This window comes from Enhydra lutris, unplaced genomic scaffold, assembly GCF_002288905.1.
Source record: "Enhydra lutris kenyoni isolate GAN:26980312 unplaced genomic scaffold, ASM228890v2 scaffoldscaffold76, whole genome shotgun sequence".
Classification (NCBI taxonomy): domain Eukaryota; kingdom Metazoa; phylum Chordata; class Mammalia; order Carnivora; family Mustelidae; genus Enhydra; species Enhydra lutris.
Genome location: NW_019154160.1, coordinates 413084 through 434628, shown reverse-complemented (window position 1 = coordinate 434628; position 21545 = coordinate 413084). Strand labels below are relative to the sequence as shown.

General features: G+C 47.3%; 1 protein-coding gene across 3 annotated transcripts in view; it reads right to left on the bottom strand.

Annotated features, from left to right (window-relative positions):
* Positions 1 to 21545, bottom strand: part of LOC111160502 (G protein subunit gamma 4) — a 67302-nt gene that overhangs the window by 10077 nt on the left and 35680 nt on the right. For all 3 annotated transcript variants that reach the window (XM_022523649.1, XM_022523647.1, XM_022523648.1), the window contains exon 3: positions 17260 to 17368. In XM_022523649.1, coding sequence (XP_022379357.1) covers positions 17260 to 17358 — 99 coding nt within the window. In that variant the 5' untranslated portion in view covers positions 17359 to 17368. The remainder of the gene's footprint in view (positions 1 to 17259; positions 17369 to 21545) is intronic.

The window sequence follows — 21545 nt, the reverse complement described above, 5'->3', positions numbered from 1 at the left end:
TAAATCTTTGATTGGGGTGCCTGGGTGGCTCAGTCGGTTAAACGTCTGCCTTCAGCTCAGGTCATGATCTCAGGGTCCTTGGATCGAGCCCTGCATTGGACTCTCTGCTCAGCGGGGAGTCTGCTTTTCCCTCTGCCTCTGTCCCTCCCACCCCCAAATAAATAAATAAATTCTTAAAAAAATAAATCTTGGGGCACCTGGGTGGCTCAGTGGGTTAAGCCTCTCTGCCTTTGGCTCAGGTCATGATCTCAGGGTCCTGGGATTGAGCCCTGCATCAGGGTCTCTGCTCAGCAGGGAGCCTGCTTCCCTTCCTTTCTCTCTCTGCCTGCCTCTCTGCCTACTTGTCTGTCAAATAAATAAATAAAATCTTAAAAAAAAATCTTTGATCAAATTTAGGGACTGACCTGTGTCCCCCAAACTCCTATGTTGAAGCCATAAACTCTAATGTGACTATTTGGTGATATGGCCTTCAGGGAGGTAATTCAGGTTAAATGAGGGAAAAAAAGGGGATAGGATTCCCTAATCTGATAGAACTGGGTATGTTTAAAAGAAGAACAGACACAAGCTCTCTCTTTCCCGAGCACAGAGGGATGGCCACTTGAAGACACAATGAGCACGGAGGCCTCACCAGACATCAACGTGACTGGCACCTTGATCTTGGACTTCCAGGCTCCAGACTGTGAGAAATTAAATTTCGGTTTAAGCCACATAGTTTGTGGTTTATGTTATGTTTATGTTGTTATGGCAGCCAAGCAGACACATACAATCCATCTGAAGTTCATCTGTATAAAATTAGTGATGTATGCAGCTTTGTTTGTTTTCCTAAGGGCTAGCAATTTCCAGCAGCATTTATAAATAATGTGTTCTCCACTGATTTGAGATACCATATGGATCATATTCCAAATTCCTAGTACATTGAGATTTATTTAGGACTACTTATTCTGTTCTGTTGATCTGCCTAATTAAAAAGCTTTAAATACTCTGATTTTATGATAAACTTTAATACCTCACAGGAAAATTCTATATATCTTCTTCCTTGAACACAGATTACTTAAAAAAAATTCTTGGATACTTTCACACATGTATTCATCTAATTGAACTTTAGAATAGTTTGAAGTTTGCTTTTGCCAAAAACAGAAACAGAATTTGGATTAGATCTGTATTGAATTTATATACTAATTTACAGAGAAGAGACACTTTTACAATATTGACTCTACCTATTCAAGAAGAGGGTGTCCACTTTCCTTTATCCAAATTGTCTCCACCTTCCCTCTTTCAAGTCTTTTACATCTTTTTATGTTTTGAGTGTGAAAAAGTATAATCTTACACATTTACATATGGCATTCTCAAAGTCAATTTCATTGTTTAAGAGATGGTTTAAAAAGGATACTGAGGCTGACATTTATTCATACTATTGCTACTATTTTACTGCACTATGGTCAAAGAATGTGGTATGAACTATTTCTACTTTTTAGAATATACTAAAGTATTCCATGATTGGTACTTATAGAAAAGTGGTAACATTTTTTGGAAAAAGATATATGTCCCATTATCCATCTGCCTATCAATCAGATCAACCTAATTAATTTTATTATTAATATATGCTTACATCTCTTTTGCCTAGTTGATCCACCAAAGACTAGGAAAGACATGCTATACCCTTACACAATTTGTCCATCTTGATATTTTGACAAATTTTTCTTTGTATATTTTGATCAAAATATATTTTGATATATTTTTGATACAAATTTTTCTTTGTATATTTTGATTGGATTGTATGGTAAGACTATGTTTAGCTTTGTAAGAATCTGCCTTCCAAAGTGGCTGTACTATTTTGCATTCTCCAGCAATAAATGAGAGTTCCTATCCTTCCACATCTTTGTCAGCATGTACTCTTGTCAGTTGTTTGGATTTTAGTCATTCTAACTATTGTGTAGTGGTATCTCATTGTTCTTTTAATTTGTAATGCTCTAGTGGAGCGTTCTATATGTTGTGGATATCTGGATATCTTCTTTGGTGAGGGGTCTGTTCAGGTCTTTAGACTATTTTTTTAAAGATTTTATTTATTTGTCAGAGAGCGAGCGAGCGAGTGAGAGAGAGAGCAAGAGAGAACGGGCACACAAGCAGGGAGAGTGGCAGGCAGAGAGAGAAGCAGGCTTCCTGCTGAGCAAGGAGCCTGATGTCGGACACAATCCCAGGACCCTGATATCATGACCTGAGCCTAAGGCAGATGCTTAACCACCTGAGCCACACAGACATCCCTTTTGTCTATTTTTTAATGGGGTGGTTTGTTTTCTCACTGTTGAGTTTTAAGAGCTCTTTTTATATTTTGGATACCAGTCCTTTATCAGGTATGTGCTTTGCAAAGGTTTCCCCCAGTCTGTGGCTTGTCTTCTCATCCTCTTAACAGTGTCTTTCACAGAGAAGTACTTAATTTGAATGAAGTCCAGCTCATCAATTTTTCTTCTGTGGCTTGTGCTTTTGGTGTCATAGCTACAAACGAACTGCCAAACCCAAGATCACCTAGACTTTCTCCTGTGCTTTCCTCCAGAAGTTTTATAGTTCTGCCTTTAACATGACTCATTTTGAGCTCATTTTTGTGAAAGGTATAAGGTCTGTGTCTAGATTTATTGTTTTGCATGTGGCTGTCTAGTTGTTCCCAGAGCATTTGTTGAAGAGACTATCTTTCCTCCATTGTATTGTCTTTGCTTTTTTGTCAAAGGTCAGTTGACTGTATGTATGTGGGTCTATTTCTGAGCTCTCTATTCCACTTCATTGATCTATTTGTCTATTCTTTTGTCAATACTACATTGTCTTGATCATTGCAGCTTTATAGTAGTTTTCCAGTTGGGTAGTGTCAGTCTTCCTCCTCTCCCTCAATATTGTGTTGGCTATTCCATTTTTTTCTTATTTTCCCTTCTCCATATAAATTTCAGAATCAGTTTGTCAGTAGCAACAAGCTAACTTGCTGGGGTTTTTTATTGGCATTGTCTTGAATCTACTGATCAAGTTGGGAAAAAATGACATCTTAACAGTATTGAGTCCTCCTATCCATGAACATGGAACGTCTTTATTTATTTAGATTTTCTTTGATCTCTTTCATGAGTTTTGTAGTTTTTCTCATATAGATCTTGTATACAATGTAACCAGTGGTTAAAAAACAATTGATCCGAGATGGTGAAGGTGACTGGGTTAAATATGAAACAATAGTTATAGACCCTGAAATCAATTGTGTCAAAGTTGATGGCAAGAAAAGTTGTGAGCAATGTGGCTTATGATATAAGAAAGAGGGTGGGTTCTATTCCTGTTAGAGTGGACCTGTGACATCTGCAAGTTAATGCACAGCAAAGTAGCTCTGGAGACATTTGGGCTAGGAAAGTGGACTATTCAGTTGAAGCAGCTTAGTCTCAAAGAACACTTGTCTCAAGGTGATATTAATATAATACAATGTTGAAAACCAAGATATTAATATAATACAATATAATATTGTATATTATTTATACAATGATATTAATCATTGTATATACTGATGTACAATTATATTAATATAATACAATCTTGCAAACCAAAGCCCATTGGTAACCTGGGCCTGAGAAGATGGTTTGCTTTTTAGGTAGAATTGTATGATCAAACCAAGATTAAGTTTTTGTTAAACACTAGAAGGCCCAAAGCACCAATCTAATGAAAAATACACAAAATTGATGAGAATAACACCAAATGTTGGGAGTGGAGAAGAGAACACCACAATGTGCTGGTGTAAATTCTTCATGAGGTTATGCTTGCTTATTTATATTCAAACCACATTAGGGTCTAACTTTTGGAGTAAAAGGTAGTGTTGAAGGAAGGAGACTCTCAGGTCATTACTATGGAAGAGTTCACCGTGTGCCTCACTGGTGACATCCACTCTACAGGACACCTAATATTCTTTCTGCTGCTGCTGTTGCTATTTATACATCCCATGAACTGACATAGATGGGCAGTGATCTCTTTAACCATCTGGTACCTAATGGAGAAAAAGTGTCTTATGCCCAAATCTGAAGTCTATAGAGAGTAAAAATTGAGAAGACTGACCCTATCTCACTAACAGATAAAGAATGCAGCAGAATTCCAAGACTGAATTCATCTAGAAACTGTAACCTGGTAAAGACTCTGGATACCATTGATAGATTCCTGAGGCAGATGACCTTTGGAGTGATGGCTCAGATAGATTTTCTGTGGTGAGTGAAGTGCTTGGTTCTCATTAGTACTCTGAAAGTTGGGAATGAGACACTGGGCAAACGGCACTATCCTATGTGCCATTTGTTGAATGTTGAAGATCTGGGGGTGAGTGGTGCTTTGACAGTGCTTACAAAGAATGCATCAAGCCCAATCTTGTGCAAATATTAGAGGGCATGCCAATATTTATTCTTGATGGACATGAACTCCTCTAGCATAGCAGACTCAACTGTACTAAAGCTTGTTGGTGCTGGTGACTGAAGCTGGACTAGAAACAAAATTTGTATTTAAAAAATTTGTTAAAAAATTTTAATTGTGGTAAAACACACATAAAATTTATCATCGTGACCATTTTTAAGCATACAGATCAGTATTAAGTATATTCACACTGTGGTGCAATGGACACAACAGAACTCTTCCATCTTGTAAAACAGAAACTCTGTCCCCATCAAACAATTCCCCATTCCCTATCCCCCATCCCCTGGCAACCACCATTTCACGTTCTTTCCCTATGAATTTGTCTATTCTGGTTACTTCATATAAATGGAATAATACAGGTTTTTTCTCTGGCTTAATTTCACTTAACATAATGCCCTCAAGTTTCATCCACGTAGTAGCCTGTGTCAGAATGTCCTTCCTTTTTAAGGCTGAATAATCTTCTGTTGTATGGATTTACCACACTTTGTTTATCCACTCATCTGCTGAGGGACACATAGGTTGCTTCTACCTGTTGGCTATTCTAAATAATGTTAGGAACTGAATGTACAAATCTCTTAGAGACCCCGATTTCAGTTCTTTGGGATATATACCTAGAAGTAGAATTGCTGGATTGTATGGTAATTATATTTTTAATTTTTTGAGGAACTACCATACTAGAGCTTTCTATCATGGCTGCACCATTTTACGTTCCCACCAACAATGCACAATAGTTACAATTTCTTCACATCTTCACCAACCCTTGTTATTTTCTGTTGTGTTTTGTTTTGAAAGTAGCTATCCTGATGGATGGGAGGTAATGAAAAAAGGTTTTTAACCCTAAATGCTGATATTCTAGTCCCCTCTGTCCTGTGGTAGAGTTCGTTGCTACTGCTGGGATCCTTAGAATGCAAGAGAGAGCCTGAAGAGAGGGCTGGATGAAGTCCACTGGAGTGGCCCTAGCAGCTCGGTATAAAGTTAGAGACCTCACAAGGTAAGAGTTTGGACATCTGCCAAAAAGCAGGGCCTTTGTTTCATAGCCCTGATCAAAAAAGGTGCTCCTGTAGGTGTGGCTTATTTGTGATGTATGAGTCAGTGTTTATAGCTGCAGATTTTCAATGCCCTTTTAGGGGGAACAAGGTGTGTTGTGCATGGACTGTCTCACATGACCCTATTTCTATGATACTGATTTGTAACTCCTTTACTGAAATTCAGTTGTAGGCAATGAAAAATGTTTGCTAAAGAAGTACACATTTTGCATTATATTTGACTTTCTGCATAATTGAGATGATTGTTTCTGTTGCCTAGCACATGAATGACCACTTGGTTAGGTAGAGAATTCTTTGCAGAATGTCAGCATTTTTATGTAATCTTAGGCTGGCCTCTTCTGAACTGTGATGCCATGTTGTCCAGACTGATATTTCTACCCTTCGTAGTTAGGACACTGTGGTTTAATGACAAGATTCGAGGTTCTGGGTTGGTATTCCCACCTCGTCACCTTACTGTGGGCCCAAGTTTTCTTGTGTATGAACTGGGGTATGAGCAGCACCAATATCTTGGGACCAGGGTGAGGATTCAAAAATTTAATGCATGTTGTTAGGGGTACGTGTCCCAAATTGCTTCCTCTGCCTGCATACTTAATGGGCTTTTCCTTTACTTTAGAGATTAAGGAACCTCAGCAAGTGTATGTGTCTCAGGGCTTATTATTTTCTATTATAGTCCTTCCTGGAACATGGTGAGCTGTTTGGATCTGCAGATTCAAGTCTTCCTTTATTTAACGAAACCTTTTCATATTCTCCCTTTCAGAGTATTTTCTATTCCATTTGTTCTCTCTGCCAGGAACATCAGCATCCTGACGTTGGAGTGTTGCTGCTGGTCTTTGTTTCTGTCACCGTCTCCCTGACTGCTCTGATCTGACCATTCGTTTTCTCTTCTGCATTATGTGTGAGTTTCTGAAGCCTGCGCTCCACATCATTAATTTGGCTTCTGAAGGAGTGTGTCACACTCTTTGCTCCTTGTAATGGTGTTCCCCATCCCCCCTCAACTTCTTTCCTTAGTTTTCCACCTCCTTTTCTGACTCATTATTTTATCTCCTCTTTGAGCTAGAGTTTCATAGATTCTGTTTGCTTTACATTTTTGAGCCTCTAAAGCAGTTACCTGAAGTTTTCTTTGTTTTTTTTGGAAGAAGACTTTTTCCTAAATGAAAACTTTATTGGTCTTCTATATGCTATAGTCCAGTTCTTGATTTTTTTTGGCAGTCTGTTTACATAGGTCCATAAAATTTGTATGGAACCACAAAAGACCTTGAATAGCCAAAGCAATCTTGAGAAAGAAGGACAAAGCTGGAGGTATCAAAATCCTAGATTTCAAGACATACTGCAAAGCTGTGGTCATCAAAACAGTATGGTACTGGCATAAAAACAGAAAAGAGAGCAGAAAAGAGAGCCCAGACATAAATCCACACTTATATCATTAATTAATCTATGACGAAGGAGGCAAGAATATACAATGAGGAAAAGACACTCTCTTCAAAAAAACAGCTCTGGGAAAACTGGACAGCTACATGCAAAAGAATGAAACGGGACCATTTTCTTATACCATACACAAACATACAGTCAAAACGGACTAAAGACCTAACTGTGAGACCCCAAACCATTAAATTCCTAAAAGAAAACATAGGCAGTAATTTCTTTGGCATCGGCCATGGAAACATTGCTCTAGATATGTCTCCTGAGGCAAGGGAAACAAAAAGCAAAAATAAACTGTTGGGACTACACCAAAATAAAAACCTTTTGCACAGGGAAGGAACCAATCAAAATAACTAAAAGGCAACATACTGAGTGGAGGAAGATATCTGCAAACGATATATCTGATAAAGGGTTAGTATCTAAAATATATAAAGAACTTATACAACTCAACACCAAAAACCCCCAGTAACCCAATAAAAAAATGGGCAGAGGACCTAAAGAACATTTTTCCAAAGAAGACATCCAGATGGCCAACAGACACATGAAAAGATGCCCAACATCATTCATCCTCAGGGAAATGCAAATCACGACGACAATAAGAGATCAACTCACACCTGTCAGAATGGCTAGAATCAAAAAGACAAGAAACAACAGGTGTTGGTGAGGCTGTAGAGAAAAGGAACCCTTGTGCGCTATTGGTGGGAATGCAAACTGGTATAGCCACTGTGGAAAACAGTTTGAAGTTTCCTCAAAAAATTAAAACTAGACTTACCATACGATCCAACAATTCTACTACTATTTATCCAAAGAAAACAAAAACACTAATTTGATAAGATGTATGCACTCTTATGTTTTTATTTTTTTAAAGATTTCCTTATTTATCTGAGAGAGGGGGGCGGAGAGAGAAAGCAGGGGAAGGGTCAGAGACAGGAGGGGAGAGAGAATCCCAAGCAGACTCACACTAAGTAGAGAGCTTGACCTGGGGGTCGATCTCACGACCCTGAGATCATGAACTGAGCCAAAATCAAGAGTTGGATGCCCAACTGACTGAGCCACCCAAGTGTTCCTCTGCCATGCTTTTTAAAAAGTAATACTGCAAAATTGGAAATAAGGGAACTGTCCCAAGGATAGGAGACAGTGAAATAAATTACTGTATGGCAGGTGATGGAGGAAAGAGATAGTAAAAATGACATTTCAGGAGACTATTTACTGGCCTGGATGTGTCATCACAACACACTATTTGGTGATAAGTCAGGTTGCAAAATGTAATCACCACACTTTTATAAAAAGAAACACAGGCACATGGCTAGACAGAAAAAACATGGAAATGTAGTGGTTGGAAATTATTTAAACTTTCTTCCTTATACTTTTATTTCCCAACATTCTCTAAAGTAAATGAGCACCATTTTTATGAACAGAGAAATAGCGTTATTTTTAGAGTAGGAATTAAAGGCCTCGGAATAGGGTGCCTAATTTCTTTGTCTCACTCGTAGCTTCTGGATGTTCTCTCTCCTTTACAAGCCTTACACACACTATATGCTTTGAGATATATCCAACTTACTTTCATATATTGACGGTTTGAAAAAAATTCTAAACAGAAGAAGCAGAGTATATCTAAAATATATCTTCAACACTTGCAAATTCAATTCTTGTGTCCTTGTGTTGTCTCTATAATATTTCTTTTTAAAGATTTTATTTATTTGACAGACTGAGATCACAAGTAGGCAGAGAGGCAGGCAAAGAGAGAGGGGGAAGCAGGCTCCCTGCTGAGCAGAGAGCCTGACTCGGGGCTCGATCCCAGGACCCTGGGATCATGACCTGAGCCGAAGGCAGAGGCTTAACCCACTGAGCCACCCAGGCGCCCCTCTACAATATTTTTTGATTATGTATTCTCTTTTCTCCTACTATTTATTTATCTATTAAAAGACTTTATTTATTTATTTGAGGAGGGGGGAGGAACAGAGGGAAAGGGACAAGCAGACTCCGTGCTGAGTGTGGAGCCCGATGAAGGGTTCAATTCCAGGACCGGAGCCAAAATTAAGAGTCAGACGCTCAACCGACGGAATCAGCCAGGTGTCACCGATCATGTGTTCTCTTCTCTTTTAAACACCAAATTACAAAACCTCAATGTCCAAGAGTAAATGCAAGTAATTCATTTTTTCCCTAAGGCTATTCTATTTCTCTTTTCAAACTGTTTTCTCCAAATTTTTCTTAACTATTATGGAGAAAGATTGCGAATCATTACTTGTCACGATATGATCTCTTTTCTTCTATGTCCATAGCTTCCCACACTCGTCTGCTTCTGCTACTGTCTCTGGGGCTTTAGCTTTTACAGCATTCATCAACTGACACTGCTCTTTCTGACCTCATTTCTTCATAGTCCATCGAATGCAAGATGATATAAAACAGGTTGATTTATCTGTCAGCAATCAGCATCTCAAGCCCATGGTGACAGAATTAGTCTCAGCTGAACGACAGCCCTATTAGGGATTGTTAGCACATCCCACAGTGAGCGCAAATGAGCAACTGAGAGAAAGAGAGAGACTAGGCATAGTCACTTGGCAAGTTTGTCAGCTGTTTCCTGGTCCCAGCTGAGAGGTCTGCGTAAAGGCGTGGTCCACCTGCAGAGCCCACCAAGTCACAGTCCCAGGGACTGGCCCAATGCCCAGTGCCTGGGGCAGGAGAATCAAAGCACACCTAGCAGTGCCCAATGGAGAGGTGGCTCCCACAGCCTTCCTGGGAGCCTGCGACCGGGCCTGCCTGGGACCCCTGTACCTTCCCCACGGGACATCTTCTCCACACCTGTTCTCCTGTTGGGCTGGACAAGCCGGCTCTGGAGACCATTTTCTTCACTTAAACCTGTTATGCTTTGCTCAGCTCATGTCTTCCATAACCGTTTCACAAACTCTCCCTGCTCAGTGATCACTGTCATTTATGCACTTTGCCAATGCAGTTTTACACAGCTTAAGTCTCTCATGGGTGAGAAAAAGGAGGCAGCTCTGGTATTCTTTTCCTGAGGACTAGTTTCCATGATAGTCATATGTATGTTCTTTATTTCTTTTTTGGGATCCTGAGTATTACTTTCCAAGCATTTTTGCTTCTTGGGGAGGCCGTACAAGTTCTATGTGGAATTGTCTTTGTTCTTATACACGGAGAATATTTACTTTTTTTTTTTTTTAGCAGCTGATACAGGTTCTCAAAGAGAACACCCATCTTTGTCGGGCAACACCCTGAGGGGCTTCTAGGTGGGACAGAGAAGACTCCCACGGATGCTGGGAAGCAGGTGTGAGTTGGGGGAAGGACCCAACAAACATTAAACGAGAGTAGGGATGGTGCTGAGGTAGGTGGGGAGAGGGTCTCAGAACCCAGCTGTGTGTGACTCTGAGGTCTGGCTGTGGCTGGTATAAAGCCTCCCTCCTAGGTCCCCTGCAAAATCTGGGACAAAGCCGACGTCAGCCCTGGGCTTCTGTGCAGATGATGTTTTGGGGGGACATGCAGGACTTTAAGACCATAGTGAACGTTTTGGCTACATTTTTCCCCGCCATGAACTGCCCACAGCTCTCTGAGTTCACCGTTTTCCTTTCTCTTACCTTCACAACCCAAACAACTGCTTTGTGTGGTTACTTTTTTCCTCTCCCCCACCCCCCAGAAGAGTCACCCCCTTTACTCTCAGGAGCAGCAAGCACCATCCTTCCCTTCCCTCCTTCCACTCTGGACACTGTTCCAGTCACGGTAACTGCAAAGCGCAGAGGTGGCTCTGTAGCGGGCTTCCTACCTTGCCAATCATGGTCCTTTCCTGCTTGGTGCCCAACACCTGTCCTGCCTGTGCAGTGCCCCAGCCCCCATCTGCCGGCCCCCATCTGCAGTGCTCCCACCTGGAGCCAGCTCTGTGCGACCCGTGCTTGCAATTTCTTCCACTGGAGCCTCCAGATGCCCCCACCCCACCCCACAGCGTGCTTCCTGTTGCTCCGGGGCCCAGAGAGAGGTGGGATTCACTCATCCTTCCCATGCCACAGCCTCTGCCCCCTCATTCCCATCACTTTCCGCATGAGTTCAGTGAATTCTAGGAAGTGCCCCTCACCTCCGTCATGTACTTGTCCTCTGTCACTGACCCTCCAGGCTCCTCTTGTCCCTCTCCTCTCCTGCACTGACCCCTCATCCATTCTGGAAAGGCCACTTCTCCCTGGTGACTTTCTTACTAGGGTCAGTGCAGAGTGTTCTTGATGGTTTCTCTGTCTCTCCAGAATCTGTTTTTATCATCTGGCTAATTGATAACAATATACACCTAATTTTGCCAAGAGTTGCATCAACTAGACTTTTTCCCCAAAAGCCCCGCTATGCCTCAAAACAAGAGGTGTCTAAACACCTTTTGCATGAGCTTCGCACCCAGTAAGATGGTTATTATACAAAAAATAAGTGTTGGCGAGGATGTGGAGGAAATGGAAGCTTTGTGTGTCGTTGGAGGTATAGCCCTCATGGAAACCAGCGTGGTGGCTCCTCGGAAAGTTGCACAGAGACTTACTGTGTGATCCTGCACTCTCCCATCTGGGTATATGCCCAAGAGGACGGAAACCGGTGACTCCAAACACTCGCGCACCTTTGCTCACAGCAGGACTTTCACAAGAGTGCAAAGGCAGAAGCAGCCTGAGACGATGAGCACCGACCCCAGGCAAATGGGTCGGTGAGAGGTGGGACGTGCAACGGAATCTTCTCTGGCTGTGGAGGGGAAGGGTGTGCTGACAGACGCTGTGGCGTGGACGAACCCTGAAGATGCGCACCGAGTGAAGTGTGGACAAACATTGCACAATCCTTGTAGGAACGAGTTTCCCAGAACAGTCAAATTCACAGCTATGGAAAGGGTGGAGGTTGCAAGGGGCGGGGGGAGGGTGCATGGGGGACAGCACATCTGCTGAGGGTCGGGACACATTCCGGAGAGGGACGGTGGAGAGGACAGCTGCACGAGCCTCTATGAACTTCATGCTACTGCGCGGTTGCAGATGGTTCAAACGGCGAATTGCACGTTATGTGTATCTTAGTGTATTTTTAAAAAAAATAAAGACATGTTCAAGGTTGGGTGAGCAAAGGGAGAAACCCTACGTGTGACTGCGCAGCTACAGTGGGCATGCGGTCCCTCGGGACCACCTCTCTCGTCAGGAAGCTCTGGGTCCTCTGTGACCCACACCCGACGAGGCCGTCGGCGGCCCCTCCCTGAACCCCCAGAGTCAGAGACGCCTGCAGGGAGCCCGCTGCTGGGATCCAGCGGCCGCGTCTCCCTCACCCGTAGCCGCAGGAACAACCTTCCCTTCTGCTACCATCTAACGAGCTCGACTGAGTTGGTTTGATTTCTCCTTGTTCTTTTCGAGCCTGTGCATGGGCCTTTAGTGACTCTCGAAGAGCCCTTCACTGGAGGGACATCCGGTGACTGTCACGGGTGAAGGTGATGGTTACTATCACAGGTAGAGGTCTGCGTAAAGGCGTGGTCCACCTGCAGAGCCCACCAAGTCACAGTCCCAGGGACTGGCCCAATGCCCAGTGCCTGGGGCAGGAGAATCAAAGCACACCTAGCAGTGCCCAATGGAGAGGTGGCTCCCACAGCCTTCCTGGGAGCCTGCGACCGGGCCTGCCTGGGACCCCTGTACCTTCCCCACGGGACATCTTCTCCACACCTGTTCTCCTGTTGGGCTGGACAAGCCGGCTCTGGAGACCATTTTCTTCACTTAAACCTGTTATGCTTTGCTCAGCTCATGTCTTCCATAACCGTTTCACAAACTCTCCCTGCTCAGTGATCACTGTCATTTATGCACTTTGCCAATGCAGTTTTACACAGCTTAAGTCTCTCATGGGTGAGAAAAAGGAGGCAGCTCTGGTATTCTTTTCCTGAGGACTAGTTTCCATGATAGTCATATGTATGTTCTTTATTTCTTTTTTGGGATCCTGAGTATTACTTTCCAAGCATTTTTGCTTCTTGGGGAGGCCGTACAAGTTCTATGTGGAATTGTCTTTGTTCTTATACACGGAGAATATTTACTTTTTTTTTTTTTTAGCAGCTGATACAGGTTCTCAAAGAGAACACCCATCTTTGTCGGGCAACACCCTGAGGGGCTTCTAGGTGGGACAGAGAAGACTCCCACGGATGCTGGGAAGCAGGTGTGAGTTGGGGGAAGGACCCAACAAACATTAAACGAGAGTAGGGATGGTGCTGAGGTAGGTGGGGAGAGGGTCTCAGAACCCAGCTGTGTGTGACTCTGAGGTCTGGCTGTGGCTGGTATAAAGCCTCCCTCCTAGGTCCCCTGCAAAATCTGGGACAAAGCCGACGTCAGCCCTGGGCTTCTGTGCAGATGATGTTTTGGGGGGACATGCAGGACTTTAAGACCATAGTGAACGTTTTGGCTACATTTTTCCCCGCCATGAACTGCCCACAGCTCTCTGAGTTCACCGTTTTCCTTTCTCTTACCTTCACAACCCAAACAACTGCTTTGTGTGGTTACTTTTTTCCTCTCCCCCACCCCCCAGAAGAGTCACCCCCTTTACTCTCAGGAGCAGCAAGCACCATCCTTCCCTTCCCTCCTTCCACTCTGGACACTGTTCCAGTCACGGTAACTGCAAAGCGCAGAGGTGGCTCTGTAGCGGGCTTCCTACCTTGCCAATCATGGTCCTTTCCTGCTTGGTGCCCAACACCTGTCCTGCCTGTGCAGTGCCCCAGCCCCCATCTGCCGGCCCCCATCTGCAGTGCTCCCACCTGGAGCCAGCTCTGTGCGACCCGTGCTTGCAATTTCTTCCACTGGAGCCTCCAGATGCCCCCACCCCACCCCACAGCGTGCTTCCTGTTGCTCCGGGGCCCAGAGAGAGGTGGGATTCACTCATCCTTCCCATGCCACAGCCTCTGCCCCCTCATTCCCATCACTTTCCGCATGAGTTCAGTGAATTCTAGGAAGTGCCCCTCACCTCCGTCATGTACTTGTCCTCTGTCACTGACCCTCCAGGCTCCTCTTGTCCCTCTCCTCTCCTGCACTGACCCCTCATCCATTCTGGAAAGGCCACTTCTCCCTGGTGACTTTCTTACTAGGGTCAGTGCAGAGTGTTCTTGATGGTTTCTCTGTCTCTCCAGAATCTGTTTTTATCATCTGGCTAATTGATAACAATATACACCTAATTTTGCCAAGAGTTGCATCAACTAGACTTTTTCCCCAAAAGCCCCGCTATGCCTCAAAACAAGAGGTGTCTAAACACCTTTTGCATGAGCTTCGCACCCAGTAAGATGGTTATTATACAAAAAATAAGTGTTGGCGAGGATGTGGAGGAAATGGAAGCTTTGTGTGTCGTTGGAGGTATAGCCCTCATGGAAACCAGCGTGGTGGCTCCTCGGAAAGTTGCACAGAGACTTACTGTGTGATCCTGCACTCTCCCATCTGGGTATATGCCCAAGAGGACGGAAACCGGTGACTCCAAACACTCGCGCACCTTTGCTCACAGCAGGACTTTCACAAGAGTGCAAAGGCAGAAGCAGCCTGAGACGATGAGCACCGACCCCAGGCAAATGGGTCGGTGAGAGGTGGGACGTGCAACGGAATCTTCTCTGGCTGTGGAGGGGAAGGGTGTGCTGACAGACGCTGTGGCGTGGACGAACCCTGAAGATGCGCACCGAGTGAAGTGTGGACAAACATTGCACAATCCTTGTAGGAACGAGTTTCCCAGAACAGTCAAATTCACAGCTATGGAAAGGGTGGAGGTTGCAAGGGGCGGGGGGAGGGTGCATGGGGGACAGCACATCTGCTGAGGGTCGGGACACATTCCGGAGAGGGACGGTGGAGAGGACAGCTGCACGAGCCTCTATGAACTTCATGCTACTGCGCGGTTGCAGATGGTTCAAACGGCGAATTGCACGTTATGTGTATCTTAGTGTATTTTTAAAAAAAATAAAGACATGTTCAAGGTTGGGTGAGCAAAGGGAGAAACCCTACGTGTGACTGCGCAGCTACAGTGGGCATGCGGTCCCTCGGGACCACCTCTCTCGTCAGGAAGCTCTGGGTCCTCTGTGACCCACACCCGACGAGGCCGTCGGCGGCCCCTCCCTGAACCCCCAGAGTCAGAGACGCCTGCAGGGAGCCCGCTGCTGGGATCCAGCGGCCGCGTCTCCCTCACCCGTAGCCGCAGGAACAACCTTCCCTTCTGCTACCATCTAACGAGCTCGACTGAGTTGGTTTGATTTCTCCTTGTTCTTTTCGAGCCTGTGCATGGGCCTTTAGTGACTCTCGAAGAGCCCTTCACTGGAGGGACATCCGGTGACTGTCACGGGTGAAGGTGATGGTTACTATCACAGGTAAGGGGTGGTGGGTGACTGTCACGGGTGAGGGTGATGGTGACTGTCACAGGTAAGGGGTGATGGGTGACTGTCACGGGTGAAGGTGATGGTTACTATCACAGGTGAGGGGTGGTGGGTGACTGTCACGGGTGAGGGTGATGGTGACTGTCACAGGTGAGGGTGGTGGGTGACTGTCACACATGTAATTTTAAATAAATTATACAGAATTTATCTTCCTGGTTAGACTCCAGGCACGAGAGCTGTCTCATGACCAAGGCCGGTGCCCGTGGTCTTTCCAGTCTCTGGCCGTGGAGGTGGACAGTTGGGCTCTAGCATCTTTCTCCTTAGTGTCTCCCACACGGCCTCGCTGAGTCCGCACCCACTTCCTGGTGTGTCTGCCTCTCTGACCCAGCTCTGCGCGCGGCTCCCGTCTACACCTCTCTCTGGGCCTCTGCCCACACCCCCGGCTGCCTAAAGCGCCCCCCACCCATCGCTGCACGACCCGCAGCTCTTCCGGCAAGTCCAGCTGCCCCAAATGAGCCATGCCCAGCTCGCGCTAGCCTTCCCTGCCCCTTGGGTACCACCTCTGAACAAACTACCAGCTCCCGGCTCCGCCAGGCCTTCTCTGAGCGCGCGGAGGGGGCCGCCCGTGCGTCCTTGTCCCAGCGGCGCACCAGTGCAGAGCGGGCGTGTTTGTCAGAAGAGCGAGTCCCCCCACCACCCTGATCCTCGCAGCGAACGTCTGTCCTGTGGATCTCATTCTTAGATTTCTATACTAGTGGGGCTCTCCCTCCTTTACCTATTTTTTTTTTAAAGATTTCATTTATTCATTTGAGAGAGAGAGAGACCGTGCGCATGAGCATGGGGAGGGGCCAAGAGAGGAGGAGAAGCAGACTTGCCGCTGAGCAGAGAGCCTGATGCGGGGCTTGATCCTGGGACTCTGGGATCATGACCTGAGCCTAAGACAGATGCTTAACTGACTGAGCCACCCAGGGGCCCCTCTCCCTCCGTTAGAATTGTTTGGTTCCTTGCTCTTTGCTCTAGCCGAGAGATGAAGGAGTGATGTCTAATCTGTAGCTGGTATCAGCAACTGCAGCATAGAGGCCCCGAACAGTACGGGCGCACTTATGCCTACTTGTATCACGTCATGCTCCCCCCTTGCTTCATGTATCACTGTGTCACTTTCTGTGCTCGTTTACTGCCTCCTTGGATAGCTCGAGCCCCAAAGCCCCAGGGTTCCCACAACTGTCCCGACAGAGGCAGGAGCTGGTGCTCTCTGGCCGTAATTCCAGCAGAAGGGGAGGTCTCAGTGCCAGGAACCTCGGGGAGGGACTGTCTGCTCTGCCAGGAGAAGGCCTTAGGGGTCACCCATTGTCCCCAGCAATTTGTCCTTTTTGAATCCCAGATGCCTAGGCAAGACCCCTGTTCTGTGTGCCAGAGACCCCTGGACTTGAGTTTCCTGGTGTCAGACTCCTGACAGCTGATGAACCCACACAGTATCTGAGAGCTCCAGGCTCTGCCTGGCCCCCCTGCTGGCTTCTGAGTGGCATCTGGAGATTTTAGGTGGTTTCATCTTGCCTCGGCCCTCCCAGCGTGAAGGGATCTACACTCATCAGCGCAATGAACGTGGTGAGTGGTGCCTGGCGCCTCTCTTCACTTTCCCCAAAGGGACGTCTGAAAACGTGGCCCACGGTTCAGTGCCTCCCTCCCAACAGCCCCTGTCAACATACCCAACAGAGTCTAATCTCGAAGTCACTGCATCGGGCAGGAAAACGATGATGGATCTCACTGTCAGACCCTCTCGCTTACTGGCGTGACAACAGAGCAAAATAGAGCTGAGAGGAATACGGGTCTATTTTTGGCAGCTCCTTACGGAATTCGTGCACACTGTGTATTCTGCATCATTTGAATCCTTGAGCACACTTGGAACTCGGAGGCAAACACTCATTTGTAAATGTTACAGCTGCCAAGGTTGGCTGGCAGCTCCACTGGGTGACGAGTTAACTCTCACAGGGAAATGGGAGGAATGCTGGGAGCTGGGTTCTGGCCAGCGGGGAAGGCTAGCTGGCGCGGGCTTACCTTGACCCTGTCCATACAGGCTTCCATCTTGAGCTGCTCTACAGCCTTCCTGGCTTGCGAGATGCTAGTGGTGCTGTTGTTGGACATGACTTCTTTCATTCTGCTGCCCCTGAAACAAGTGAAGTTGACGGGTTGGAAGAAGCTGACCCTCCTCGCCGTTCTCCCCTCTCCCACCGCCTACAGCTTCTCTGTCCCAGCCGGGGAGCATTGGTGAGAAAACGCTCCCTGGACAAGGGAAAGAAAGACATGCTTCTTTAGAGTGATGGGCGTGAGACGCTCCATTGTCAAGATGGTCTCAACAGTGGGTAGACCAGATGGTCCCAGCATTACTTCATTACTCCCATGACTGTAAGGAACGCCTTAACTTTTGTGCAGTACTTTGTTGGTAATAAATCATTTTCTTACACATTTGTTCATTTACTCTTCTAACAGCCCTGAAGGTTGGCAAAACATACTTACTAACGCACATACTAACAAACTAAATTCTGTTTTGTAAGTAAAGACGTGCAAACCTCAGAGAGGTTCTGCAAGCCAACAGCTAAAGTGCTCACGGCCAAACTCTGTGGATCCTGAACCCAAACTCAAAGCTGGGAAGCCCAGCCAAGGGTTCTTTCCACGGTTTCACGTGGCCCTCTGGCAATCCACTGCTCTAAGTACCCGTTTCCCCTGGAAACAACTGCTTTATTATTAATTTTAATTTGCTCTCATTCCTAAAACCTTACAGACTCTGTGCTGGGAGTTTGTTTTTAAGCATTAACACACATACATACACACACCCCTATCCCCAGCATAGATTTGTTTTTCTTGAAGAAGGAAGAAATCCCCCTGATCTGATTTGGAATGATGCCACACGACTACGAAGAAGCCTCTACAATGCTCACTGTTCCACAAGCAAGCATCGGTTCCTGCATCGATTTCCACATAGATGCCGTGGTTTCAGGTGCCCCAGCTAATGGCCAAGTAGTTTTACGTGGAAGGGGCCTGAGAGCTGAAGATGGGCCACACAGGGAGCTTCCAAATGTTTTTCAAAGGCACACAGGGAGGCGTGAAGAGGCCTGGCCAGCATGTCAGCGCACATGGCGTGTTCTGAGGGTTCTGCACATTTGTGCTAACTCTGGTCCACGTGAGGCATGGTGGCGGTTTCATGTGTCCACGGGCAACTTTTCAAAAAGCAGAAGTCTCTTGTTACAAGATACAGAGCAGCTGCCTAAATCAGAGTTTGACAAGTGTGTGTTCTTGTCTCGCTTGGGAACTTCTACTCAACAAGAAGAGGAGAATCAGGAGTAGCGGGGGCTTGGGGACCCGGTGAACAGCCATCCGCACCCCACCGTGGAGAGACGTGCTGGTGCTTCTCCACGGTTTCAGGTTGGTGCGTGTCCCTGTGCGTGTCCACAAGCCCGAGGTACCTGCTCTGGGCCTGTGTGTGCATGTGTGGCTGTTCCCCCATGGATGTGTGTGTTTATGTGTATCCGCGTGCCTGTGTGTCCACAAAAAGGAAGGAGGAGACACACACAGGGTTTCCAACCCTCTCCAGCCTGATGCACGCCAAAAAGGATCCGAAAATCATTGTCTTCAGATCCTGAATCTCCCTTCCCATTCCAGAGCTCAGCCTCTTTCCTTCTGACTTTGGGCTTTTAGGAGTTACGGAGGTCACCGAAGGGGGGCACAGGCACGGCTGAGGAGAGGGCAGCTGCGGCCAGGGTCAGCAGCAGTGAAGAAGGAAGACACAGGGGAAGGGCCAGGGCCGGGTGGGGGGGTGGGTCTCTGCACCATGAGCGTGTGGGGGTGGGGATGGGGGAGTGTACGAGGGGGCGGCGCATCTGCACAGGAACTTCTACCCGCAGAACTGGAGCCGCACAGATGGGGAGAGGCCCTCGCCCTCCCCCAGCCCCAGGCCGGCTGCATGGAGAGCACCGATCCCACCCAGTTAGTGCCACATTCTTCCCCGTTGATGAAGAGGCGCACATTGTCAACATACCCCACTCTGCAGCGTGGAAGAGCTCTGGCTGACGGCTTAATATTGGGGAAAGATCCCACTGAGCCGAGTTTGGGTTCTCGAATCCCAAACATAGGATAAGCTGGCGGGGGCGGGGGGCAGCACTCCAGCACCAGAGACGCATGGACTCTTACCCCTGCCACATCCTCTGTGTCCCCTCCAGACCAGGGGTGTCCACATCTCCAGTGTCACCTCTGAGCCTTCCTTGCTCACCCCCTTACTCTTCCTCAGCCGCAAAGCACCACGTCCCTAGTGTCACCTAGTGTCACAGTCACCTAGCGGACAATCCAACCCATGGTCACTCCCTCCCAAGACTCGTGTCTTTCCTGCCATGTGGGATCCAGCACCCTCCCAGGGAAGGTCTTCAAGACGCCACTGCAGAAAGCCCCCATGTACCAGCACTGGTGCCCATGACACAAGGCGGCCTTCCTAGGTCCTCGAGGCCAGCCGCCATCCCACTCCTGGCCCCGGTCACCCCTTGTTTTCCTTCCTTGTTGGGGCACAAGAGGAGAAACCCCATCTTTGGCTGCATTGACTGGGTCTTGCTATACTGGCCCCTGGGGAATGACCCAGGACAAAGACAGGAGACACATGGGGCCACCTGCCCAGAGCCCTAAGCCGGATGGACCTTGGACAGTCTGCCTCTGAGCCTCAATACTGGGAAAAACTATTCTTCACGGCTGAGGCCCCGTCTTGCGGCTGGAAGTCCCTCTTCATCCAAGGTTGATACAGCACATGTGGTGGCCCGTCCCTCCTTAGGCTCTGCCCTCTCACTCACCCCTCTTTCTTCTGGAATGCTGGTGTCCCTGGGTGCCCTCTCCTCAACATAGAGAAATATATTTATGTCTTTTCTGTCACCTTCAAACAAATAGACAAGAAAACAAAACCCTCACTCCCCTTCGTTTCCACTCTTAAGAAAAAAGGGACAACGGCAGAAGCCCACAGAGGACCCTGACATAACTCATGGTGGAGGTGAAAAAGTAAGGCCAGAGCGCTCCCTTCCTGGGAGGATGACAAGCCTGTTCCGTTCCATCTCCTCTGTCTGTTGTGTGGCCCATCGGTCCTGTCAGACCCCCTCACAGGATGTTGTTCCTCATGTTGTCCTCCGTGACCCTTACAGTTTCATGTCCTTATGTTCATGGTCTCTCTCCAAGAGGCCAGTAAGGTTCCTCACAGCACATGTACTCAGGACCTAGACTGTGACAACCGCCCCCCACCCCTGCCACCCACACCTGGACTGCAGTTCACAAGCTCCTGAGTGACTCCGGCATGGACCACAGGCAGAGAACGGCAGCCGGCTACAGATCACGTGTCCTCCTTTGTTCCTTTTGTTCGTCGGGTCACCTTGGTTCCATGCATCTTCAGGACACTAAGGAAGTCCTTTAGAAGATTTGGTGGCAGTATGAATCTCTGGGGATCTTGCTAAAACACAGATTTTGATGGAGCGGGTTGGGGTTGGTCCAAGCGTGTGCATTTCTACCCGGCTCCCGGCTGCTGCTGGTCCGTGGGCCAGACATTGAGTAGTGTGGCTCTGAACGAATCCCCGGATGTTACTACTAGAAGGGAACATAGAGGTCCAGGTCCAATCCCCTTACTTTTTACATGAGGAAACCTATTTAGGGAGATTAAATAACTTGATCTGGTTGAGCCGCTTCGTGGAAGTGGAAGGAAGCGATTCCCTGGTGTGGCTCCCAGTCTGCTGCCCTTCCCGGACCTCGTAAGGTGTTTGGGGCAGGATGAGGGTTTCTCCCCTGCCCCCTGGTCTATCCTGTTCTCCCAGGACAGACTCACCCCTGCCCCCTGGTCTATCCTGTTCTCCCAGGACAGACTCACCCATCAAGTGAACTTGAACTTTGTCTTGCTTGGGACTGAGATGCCAGGGGGCTTCCCCTGTGGGAGGCAACAAAACCCGGGGAGACCAGCCGGTGCTTCTGCCAAGTGGAGCCGTTGGCAGCTGAGTCTCTTAAAGACGAACCACAGGGGCGCCCGTGACGCCCTCCCTCCCCGCCGGGCCAGGCAGCTCTTAGTGTCCACCTGGGTAACATCTGCCCTTTCGAGGTTATCCAGACCCCGTTCCTGCATGAGAACCGAGGGGTGCTCCCCACATGCCTGTGTGTATGTGGGTCCACATGGACCCGAAAAGAAAAACGGGAGTAGAGACAGAGTGGAGATGAACAAAACCAATGGGCACGCAGCCTCCTGGAGAACGACCAGCTCGGCTATTGGCTTCAGAGAAGACGAGGCAGATGGGAAAATGAGCCGACTGCAAGGGACAGACGCCCTGTCACTG